General features: G+C 46.5%; 1 protein-coding gene across 2 annotated transcripts in view; it reads left to right on the forward strand.

The window, feature by feature from the left end:
* Positions 1–7980, forward strand: part of Znf512 (zinc finger protein 512) — a 32007-nt gene extending 24027 nt beyond the window's left edge. For both annotated transcript variants that reach the window (XM_028778975.1, XM_028778976.1), the window contains 3 exons: positions 2159–2221; positions 3265–3363; positions 6208–7980. In XM_028778975.1, the coding sequence (XP_028634808.1) occupies positions 2159–2221; positions 3265–3363; positions 6208–6498 (453 nt within the window). In that variant the 3' untranslated portion in view covers positions 6499–7980. The remainder of the gene's footprint in view (positions 1–2158; positions 2222–3264; positions 3364–6207) is intronic.
* The last annotated feature ends 2800 nt before the right edge of the window (positions 7981–10780 follow it).

A 10780-nucleotide genomic window follows, 5' to 3' on the forward strand; every position in this document is an offset into this window, starting at 1 on the left:
GCTGTGTTCCTTACTGATTGCTTCACTGTAGAGGGCTGGTGCAGCAGTTAGCTTGCTTAGAACTGAGTACCTCCACGAACCTGTCAGTCATCAGGACAGCTCCACTGCCACATGTACCATCATTTGAGATCATTTGTGGGGGCAATGAACTAGGCCTCGGATGGGACTGCCATGTCCTTAGTATTCAGCATGTCCCTCCATGTGGTCTCTGTCTCTCTGCAGGCTAGCTGGAATGCCAGTACAGAATGTGTGTGACTAACTTGAGACACAAAACTAAAAGACTCAGTTCTTTTAAGGTCCCATTGCATAATTTCTTCAGCATCTTTCCTTAGTGTCCTATTTATTAGTCAAAGACATCACAGGTATATTAGTTACATTTCTGTGGTTGTGACATCAGGACTAGAAGCAACTTACAGAAGGAAGAGTTTGGTTGGGCTCATAGTTCCAATAGGACCAGCGTCCATTATGGTGGGTGTCTTAGGCTTTCCTTTCTGTGAAGAGACACCATGACCAAGGCAACTCTTATACAGGCAAACAATTAGGGCTGGCTTATGGATTCAGAAATTCAGTCCGTTAAGCATCAAGGTGGAAAGCATGACAGCATCCAGGTAGACATGGTGCTGGAGAAGGAGCTGAGAGCTCTCCATCCTGATCTAACTGCAGCCAGGAGAAACAGACTCTTCCACACTGGGCAGAGCTTAAAGCCCACCCCCACAGTGACACACTACCTCCAACAAGGCCACACCTCCTAATAGTGCCACTCTCTGGGCCAAGCACATTCAGACCACCACAGTGGGATGGGTAGCAGCCGTGGTGGGCATGAGGTACTCCTCCAGTGAGACTCCACTTCCTAGAGGCTCTGCAACCTCCAAATAGTGCCACCAGCTGGGGACCAAGTGCTCACATGGGAGCTCTGGAGGACTGAATGAGAATGGCCCTATAGGCTCATGGATTAGAATGCCTAGTTCCTAACTGGCAGAACTGTTTGGGAAGGAGTAGGAGGGGTGGCCTTGTTGGAGGAGATGTGTCTCTGGCAGGCTTGGAGGTTTCAAAAGCTCATGCCATTCCCAGTTAGCTCTGGCTCTGCTTCCAGCTTGTGGATGGTGTGAGCTCATCATCAGATGATGGAGCTACTGCTCCAGCACTGTGCCTGCCTGTGTGCTACCATCTGTCCTACCATGATGCTCATGGACTCACTCTCTGAACCCTGCTCCAGCACTGTGCCTGCCTGTGTGCTACCATCCGTCCTACCATGATGCTCATGGACTCACCCTCTGAACCCTGCTCTAGCACCGTGCCTGCCTATGTGCTACCATCCGTCCTACCATGATGCTCATGGACTCACCCTCTGAACCTATAACCAATCCCCCAATCAAATGCTTTCTTTTATTAGATGCCTCAGTCACTGGTGCCTTAGTCAGTAGAGTAAGACAGAAATCTATAGGGCATATTTCTTACTTAGACCCATCACAGGAGGGCTAACCCAGACTTGCCGAGAGTATGAATGGACTCCACTTCTCCATAATACAGTGACAAAGATTTCACCGTTAGCTTCAAAATTGGCACCAGAGCTGACAGTGTAGTCCTTTTAGAAGAAATAAATACAGAGTTGATATATTTACACCAAATTAAACGAAATTAAAATATAACTCTGAGGAGCTAAAGAGATGGCTCAGTGATTAAGAGCACGGACTGCTCTTCCAGAGGTCTTGAGTTCAATTCCCAGCAACCACATGGTGACTCACAGCCATTCGTAATGGGGTCTGATGCCCTCTTCTGGTGTGTCTGAAGACAGCTACAGTGTACTCATATTAAATAAATAAATAAATAAATAAATAAACACACACACACACACACTGAAACTGTGTGTTGTATTAAACATCAGTGAGAAGACCAGGAATAGTTAGACTTCCTGCTTCCTGGAGCCTTATTCATCTTCTTTATTGTCTTATCTTTCCTGTTTCCTTCTTGCCTCTGTGCCTTTCATGTGTGGGTTTTTGTTGTTGTTGGGTTTTTTTGTTTGTGTGTTTTGTTTGGTACTTGGTTTATGGCACTGGTGATTGATCTTCTACCTCCAAATGTGGTGTTGGTTCCTATAAATGATTGCTAAGAGAAGGGTTCTCTGTGGCACAGACTCACATCTGCCTCTCTTTTCCAGGGTTGTGAGGCTGTCTACAGTAGTGTATCTGGCCTGAAAGCTCACCTGGGCACTTGTACATTGGTTTGTAACATTTTCTATTTACTCTCCTAAACTGTCCTCTTTGGTAGTCTGGCATAGAAGAGGGCTTAGTTTAGGTGTGCAGCCAGGCATCCTGTTGGCCATCATCAGAGGCTGCCTTCGGCCTCAGGATCATGGACATTCTTGGTCCTTTTGGGTTGGGCAGCAGGTGCATCTAGGATACAGGTAAGGTCAGCAAAGTCATGTCATACCCCTTGAAGGAACTAGAAGGAAAGTCTAGGAATTTGGAATGCTAACTACAGATTGCTTCCTTTGCCCTGGTCCTCACACACTGGGCCTACCTTGCCACATTTTGCCATAATCTTCCTAAGAAGAAGTTTGTTTAGACTGGTGAAGATCCTCAAACCAATCCATCTGCATTCTACTGGTCTCAGGGGGTGAAGGACAGGACAGAGTGTCAGGCTAACATGCATTCACCTCCCTGAATCTTTTCCATATTGACCTAGGCTCCCTACCACCCACGAACTGTGAGAAATGCTGCACTTCCCAGGCCAAGCCAGAAGTTTCTCCTCTCCCAAATAAGCACCACTTAAACCTGCACTCCAGGCAGGGAGAGGGAAGTCTCAGTTGCAGGTGCAAGGGCATTGTAGGCATCTCAGCCAGATCTGGGTAGTCGCGCTTAGGACAGTGTCATTGGGAGAGTTTCTGAGTCCAGAGGGATTCTGGGTTTCCAAAGCGCCCTTTGCCACCATGGGAAGGACTATTCCATTGTGTCTCTAATGACCCTGGGGTGTTTGATGATTTGTGGAGAGGAATCAAGATTGCAAAAAATGAGGTGAAAGGGAGCAGAGAAGTAGGACCACGTGATGCAGTGGAAGGAGGGGCATGGCGGGCTGTGTCGCATGAGTTCCGGTGGAGAGACTTTGTCTTAGCTAGATTTGGTAAAATATATTGCCATTTTGGACCATTTCCCATGGTTTCTGACTAAGAGACTCCCCCATTCCTTTTCTCACAGTCACCACCCAAGGCCCAGGTATGTTTTTCTGAGTTTACCCATGATTCTCTTCTTTCTGACTTTGAAACAGGGCACCTTCGTGGCTGGAAAGTACAAGTGTCTTCTGTGTCAGAAAGAATTCGTGTCAGAGAGTGGTGTCAAGTATCACATCAACTCTGTCCATGCCGAGGTATGCTCCCCACTTTCCCCAAGTGTGTGTGATCCTATGTGCCCCATCTTGAAGCTGTAAAAGTTGACCTTGGCCCTGGCTTCATGGTTTTGGACTGGCAAAGAAATTCGTGCTGAGAACTTGCCAGAGTTAAAATGCTCTCTGAAATTACATGAGTGTAAATGAGATTTTCTTTGAAGAAAAATTAGATAAAGCTCACTGTGGCTGGCATCTTTGAGCCCCTATAATTCTCTTAACTATGATAAATTAAACATTTGGGAACCAGGTTGAAGTTACATGTTTGATTTTGTTTTACAGCATTTACTTCTGATAAACATTCAGATGTTTTAATGTTTTCCAATAATCAGGAGTCTTTAAATTATCATCAATTGCGTGTAATTTTAAAAACATGCTTACTCTTTCTTTGGGAGCTCTCCCTGAGTTCCCAGTGAGTTCCACCACTCGTCCGCCCCAGCAGCCTGCTTTCTCCTCCCACCTGAGTCACCGTGGATGAAAACACCAGGCAGTTTTACTATTTTAAAACCAGCCAGATAACACAGCGGCTGGGCGAAGAATATCCTTCTCCATCCTCCTTAGCCTCTACAGCTGCTTGCGGAGGCTACAAACTATTAGTCCCCGACCTATATGTCTATCATTCCTATCTGTTCCACCACCTGGTCCCACATTCTCAGTCTTCTCTGAGTCCTTTTCTCTTCCTCCTGGGACCCAGAAATCCCACCTTATCCTTCGCCCAGCGATTGGCTTCTGCCATCTTTATTGACCCAATCAAGAAACAATTAGGGAACTAGATTTTAGTTATCAGCTCCTCCCCCTACAGTCATCACCACCACCGCTGCCGCTGCCACCATCTACATGACTGTTTTGCTTGAATGTATGTCTGCATCATGTGGGTGTCTGGTACCCTGGGTAGTCAAAAGAGGGCAGCCACTCCCATAGAACTAGAATTCCAGTTGATTGTGAGTCATCCTGTGAGTGCTGGATCCTCTGCAAGAACAGCCAGTGCTCCTGACCCCTGAGCTCTCTGTCCAGCCCCCCAACAACTAGCTGTTGATGCTGCTTGCATTATTGCATAAGACAGCTCGGAATGAGAGGCTTATTTTAAATCAAATTACACTTGGCCTGGGTGCAAATGCCTGTTATTCTAGCACTTGGAAAGTAGAGGGAGACTGATCAGGAGTTCAGGGTCATTATGCTATCTTTTAGGTATAAAAGTGTAAGCTGCATAGGCTAAGGCAGTGGCGTCGTGAATTTTGAGTTCACTGGGACCACCCAAACTCTGCACCACAGGAGAAAAAGAAAAGGGGAACACAGTAAAGTGACTGTATGCAAAAGCAGTTATTTAGCCCAGTATTTTGGAATATTGCTTTTACTATATCGATAAGTTTAGTAATAAGATAACAGTGTTACCTGTAACCCTGGCATTCAGGAGGTGGAGGCAGAACTTTAGCAGTTTGAGGTCATCTTTGGCTACACTGTGAGGTCAAGGCCAGCCTCAGCCCCTTTAGCCCTGTCTGAAAAACTAAGTGAATAGTAGTGAAGTATTTGATATGTTCTGCTACCAAGTCTTCCTGTGTGTTTCTCTGAAGCCATATCAGTCTGGACTCTCTGAGGTTCAAGAGCCCCGTCAGCAGAGTGGCTGTGGCTATCTCCTCTCCTCCTCATCGTTCGAGGCTTCACTTCCCTCATTTGTTTGTGTCCAGACTTTTTTTTTTTTTGAAAATTTATCACATACTTATGCACACTTGGGGCTTCGCTGATCCGCCCTGTGGTAGTGCTCCTCTACCTGCGGTTATGCTCCTCTGTCCTAGCTGTTTCCTGGAGTTGCTGTTCTGACCTGGGAGACTGGAGTACTTAGATCCAGCCTTTTGCTTTTCCAGAAGAATACTTTATAATAAGTTTCTTCCTCCACATAATTTTCTATAATGAGGCTCAAAGAGATGGAGTGACTTCCAGGAAGTCAGAGGGAAGGGAGAACGGTACTCAGGGGGTCTGCTTGGCAATCTGTGCTCCTGTCTCAAGAGGAGGTGAGGTGACAGGTGATAGGCTAAGTAAGCACTTTGTAACCACAACCTTCTTCTTTTCTTTCTTTTTTCACATACATTCTTCTTTTCATTTTTTCTTCCCTCCTCCTCCTCCTCCTCCTCTTCTTTCTTTTCTTTCTTTCTTTCTTTCTTTCTTTCTTTCTTCTTTCTTCTTCCTTCTTCTTTCTTCCTCCTTCCTCTTTCCTCCTTCTCCTCCTCCTCCTCCTCTCCTCCTCCCTTCCTCTCCTCCTTCCCCTTCTCCTTTTCTCCTTCTCCTTTTCTCCTTTTCCTTTTCTCCTTCTCTCCTTCTCTCCTTCTCCTTCTTCTTTTGTGTAAAATTGTGTTCCTGCATATATGTATGTGTACCACCTTGTTCTGGGGCCTGCAGGGGTTGGACCCTGGTAGTTCTGGGTGGTTGTCAGATGCCCAGTGTTAGTGCTGGAAACAGAGTGCTCTTAATTGCTGAGCCATCACTCCATCCCAGGTTTGGGTTTTTGTCTTTAGCAGCCCAGGCTGTCCTCAGACTAGCTATATCTTTGAAAATGATCCTTCTGCCTCCAGCTCTTATGTGTTAAGATTCCAGGCATGCACTACCACATCTGTGTCCTGATCACATACTAAATCACTCAGAATCATGCATTACACAATCCACATTTATGAGAGCCGATACATATTGCATTTCTTCAGAATGGTGCTCTAAGGTCTGTGCACTCCTTCATTCCTGTGCTATATACCTAACACTGCCTTCTCTCCATTCTTCCTGTCCCTTCATTTTGTCCTTTACGGGGTTTCTGAGCAGTCCTCGTGTCTCTTTCCCCTGCAGGACTGGTTTGTTGTGAACCCGACAACCACAAAAAGCTTTGAGAAGCTGATGAAGATAAAGCAGCGGCAGCAGGAGGAGGAGAAGCAGCAGCAGCAGCAGCACGGAAGGCGGCGGTCTCTGAGGAGGCAGCAGCAGCCACGCACCGAGCCTTCAGAGAGCCAGCCAGAGCCGAAGGTGGGGAAGGAGCAGGGCGGGAATGAGGAACTGGTGGGATCCGAGCCGGAGCCAGCGCCAGCACAGCCACAGAAAGCCGAGCCCGCCAGGACCACTCACAAACGAGGGAGAAAGTAGGCAGCCATTGAGCATGCTCCAAGGAGAGTGGATGTGATACAGTTGTCATGGGAACACGTGCAGGGGAGGCCTGAGTCAGGCTGGATGAAGATGCTTTCGGCTATTGCTGTTGGGCTCTGGCTCTCAGCTCCTCTGTGTAAATTTCACAGTCTTCCTGCCTCAGTAGGTTCATATTCCCATGGAGTCCTCTTGCTTTTCTATTGCCCGAGAGCTCCCGTGGCAAAGCAGCTGCAGGTCCCCTCACCTGTGCAAGGTTAAGAAAGAAGCCTTCAGCTGGTTTTCTTCATTCTTTCTTGTCTGGGTTATGAATGTTCTTGGAATCTCCATTGATTTAGCGGCTACTCCATTATTTAGCTTACAAAACAGTTCAAAACTAATTTTTTTTTTTTCTTAGATGTAACAGGTTTTATCCTCCTGTGTTTGTGACATAAGAGGACTGGAAAGGAGAACTGCCACTTTTGTTACAGTGTGGCCCTGACCCCCAGGCAGTGGAGCCTGAGAGAGGCTGCTTGTCTTTAATTAGGTTTTACTGTTGAGAGGAGAAAACGATTTAGCATGGAAAAACTAGGAGCTCGCTATGCTTGCTCCTGGAGCAGGGACTAATTGAACCCACAGGCAGGAGAACAGCCTGAGGAGTCTGTGTCCCAAACACTAAGATGGCAAGGGAGGGGCCTTACCCTCCTAGACTGCCAGCATCCCTTACTGTGTTGACTCAGTGTCCTGGCCTCTGGCAATGACACTGAGGCTGCAAAGCAAGGTGTGCTGTCCCTCTCCCCTGTACTTACCTCACTTGTTAGGCCACGCCCACTTAATTCGTCCATGGCATTAGCCCAGCTCTGTCTGAATGTTCTGAGAATTCTGTCCTACTGTTTTGTATATGGAGTTCTATCAGCTTTATATTGTGAGATTCTGACACTAGATGTAGATATTTCTCTGGAGCCGGAAAGAATGGTCTCTGTACCTCATGCCTGTCTGATGGTGTTCAGTGGGCTCTTCCCCTGGAGGGTGGATATCTTGGAACATGGGTTAGAATAAGTAGCCTTGTTGTCGTGTTTCTGGTTTCTCTTCCTCCTTTTGTGTAAATATTGTCCTTCTATATTCCCACCTATTGCGTGGCATATGCCACTTACCAAGCTAACCTTGATATGGACAAATACCACCTTTCCAAACTCTGAAAGGCAATTTGCCACCCTTGAAGTCTCTGTTCTCTGTGCTCTTCTAAATAGCTTTATCATGTGTGCTTTGTGAAGACCACGTTTCAATACTGGGGCATTAAAACTTGAGTTGGGCACTGCCAGAAGGGTCATTTTGAAACAAGTCAAGGAAATGAAGTGTTTGTGCTGCTCTTCATTCCCGCTTACACCCTTAAATCCCCTGTAGTAGGTGAGGGTGAGGGTTGTGGGGAAGAAATAAGAAGCTATGTGAAGTTCTGGTGACAAGGACTTGGAGAATATTTGGCAAATAAAATGACTCTCTCAGAAAGTCTCTGGTTCTCTTTGCTGCCGCTCTGCTCTTGGACCCCTTGCTGACACATAGGACTCAAGACGGCCAAGAACCAGGGGAGTTCCAGGTCATCTCAGCGTTCCTCGGCTCCTGAAACCTGCTGGTCTCTGTGATTGTGATAAAGAGAGCTGGTGGGGATGTGGCCTGTCTTCTGTGGGCCTTCTGCAGTCAGCCATTTCCTCCCCAGATCCCGGAATCAACAAGACTTGTATAGACCGTCCTGTTGATACTACTCAGTTTTTAAAATTCATTAGAATGATGTAAACAAGGGTGGCAGTATTTGATACATATAGGATATTAAACTGTGTGTGTGTGTGTGTGTCTGTGTGTGTAATGGATAAAATTACTTTTAAATTGACTTGGCAGTATCTGATAAAGCTGGACACAAGAGTAAAATCCCCCAGGTGTGTGCAGAGGGACTTCTCTTGCTCACCTGTGTAGGAGACTTGCATGAGAAAGACAAGATGCCTGACATGTCCATCAGGGACTACCACCTGTCCACCAAAATCTGTTCTCATCTTCCAGAATCGTAGGCCAAAAGGACACATGGCTAGACTCCATTTCCTAGCTGTTGTCCTTTCTGCCCTCCGTATGGCAAGTGAACAGCCAGCTAATGTCTCTGCTGGAGTCTGCAGAAGTGATGTGTGCTTCGGAGACTAGGTAAGAGGAGAGGGCTATAGCTCTGTGACTTGTACACAGGCTTGTACACAGGCCTGTGTTTGGCCCCTAGCACTGGGGTCAACATTATCTTCATTCACTCCTCTGCTTCCTGGTGCCAGGAGACAAGCTTTTCTGGTCTGCCACTCCCTGCATGTCTGATAGACTAACATATCCAAAAGTGTGACTGAATAAATTCCCCTCTTAACGGAAAAGGAAGATAGTGTGCCATGCCCTTCTTTGTACCTTGACCTGTTAGATGCAATAGAGATGATCCCTCATAGGACCGACGTGTGCAGAACAGAAGGCAGTGGGCTGAGTCAGCTCCTGAAGGGGGCCATTTGTCAAACAAGAACATCTGAGACACTTATTCTCTTTTTTAAAAATCGAATCTGGTATGTTGTTTTCCCTCCAGAGGGTGGATAAAATGTGATAGTCACACAGTGGGATACTTTCCTAGTTTGGTTTCTGTTGCCGTGCTAAACACATGACTAAGAACAACTTGGGGAGGAAAAGGTTCAGTTTATTCTACAGCTTATAGTCTTTCATGAAGGGAAGCCCGGACAAGAGCCCAAGGCAGGAACCTAATGTCAGAAGTGAAGCAAGAGGCCACTGAGGGATGTTGCTTCCTTGTTCACAGTTTGCTTAGCTTGTTTCCTTATGCAGTCCAGGACTACTTGACCAGGGGTAGCCCCACCCACAGTGGGGGTCCAACCACACCCATTTATAAGAAAATGTCCCCAAAGGCTTGCCTATAGGCTAGTCTGAAAGAGATATTTTCTCAGGTTCCCTCTTTACAGATGACCTAAGCTTGTGTCAAGTTGACAAAAACCTAACTAGCATGAATAACTATATATATTACTAAGTCTCCATCAGACATTCATGCAAAAAAATCAAGTCATTGTAAGAAAAGATTTCTGTACAACTCAGGATTCAGGATTTCTTCTTTTAACAGCAAGTGGTATTTCTAGGCCTATTGAGACACCTGGATACTGGGCATGGTAATCTATACAATACAGATTAATACGGAATGATTAAATACGTGTGTGTGTGTGTGTGTGTGTGTGTGTGTGTGTGTGTGTGTTCGGGTGCACGTGCGCTCAAGCACCACAGTGAGCATGTGGTGGTCAGAAGACAATGTATAGCTCTGCGATTGATGAGTAACTAGCTAGTACACAGGCCTGTTCTCATTCGTCAGGGTTTTACTGCTGTGGGTAGACGAAATCATGACCAAGGCAAGTCTTATAAAGGACAACATTCAGTCGGGGCTGGCTTACAGGTTCAGAGGTTCAGTCCCTTATCATCAAGGTGGGAACATGGCAGCATCCAGGCAGGCATAGTACAGGAGGAGCTGAGAGTTCTACATCTTCATCTGAAGGCTGCAAGCAGAATACTGGCTTCCAGGCAGCTAGGACAAGAGTATTAAAGCTCACACCCACAAGACCATACCTACTCCAACAAAGGTGCACCTTCCAACAGTGCCACTCCCTGGTCTAAGCATATACAAACCATCACAGTATGGGAGTCAGTTCTTACAGTCTACCATGTGATTCTAGGTATCAAAACTCAATAGTTACCAGGGCCTCAGTGATGATTGTCCTAACCTGACCAGGTGAACACTTCAGTCTGTCTGGGTGTGTCAGTCAAGACATACTTGGCTCAAGAAAACCACTAAAGAAGAGTTCTACGTGTGCAGTGCTGCAGGACAATGCTCAGTGCTGATCCCAATACTGCAATGACATCCACATACCACCAGTCCCCATGTGTGCTTTCTGAAGCCACATGTGGGTGCTGGGAACTGCACCTAGATCCTCTGCGAGAATAGCAAATGTTCTTAACCCTTCATTCATATCAATAAAAAGACATGAGTCAGGGTCTTATGTCTCCTAGTCTGGCCTTGGACTCACCATGTAGAAGAGGGTGCCCTTGAACTACTGGTCTTCCTGCCCCCCACCTCCAGAGTGCTGGGATTACAGTATGTGCTACCACTCTGTTGGTGCTGGAGATTGAACTCAGTACTCTACACACCAGTAGGCACTCTGACAGCTGAACTACACTCTCAGCCTCTCTCATTCATTTAAACAAATTCTCTCTCTCTCTCTCTCTCTCTCTCTCTCTCTCT

The sequence above is a fragment of the Grammomys surdaster genome, unplaced genomic scaffold, assembly GCF_004785775.1.
Source record: "Grammomys surdaster isolate TR1022 unplaced genomic scaffold, NIH_TR_1.0 343, whole genome shotgun sequence".
Classification (NCBI taxonomy): Eukaryota; Metazoa; Chordata; class Mammalia; order Rodentia; family Muridae; genus Grammomys; species Grammomys surdaster.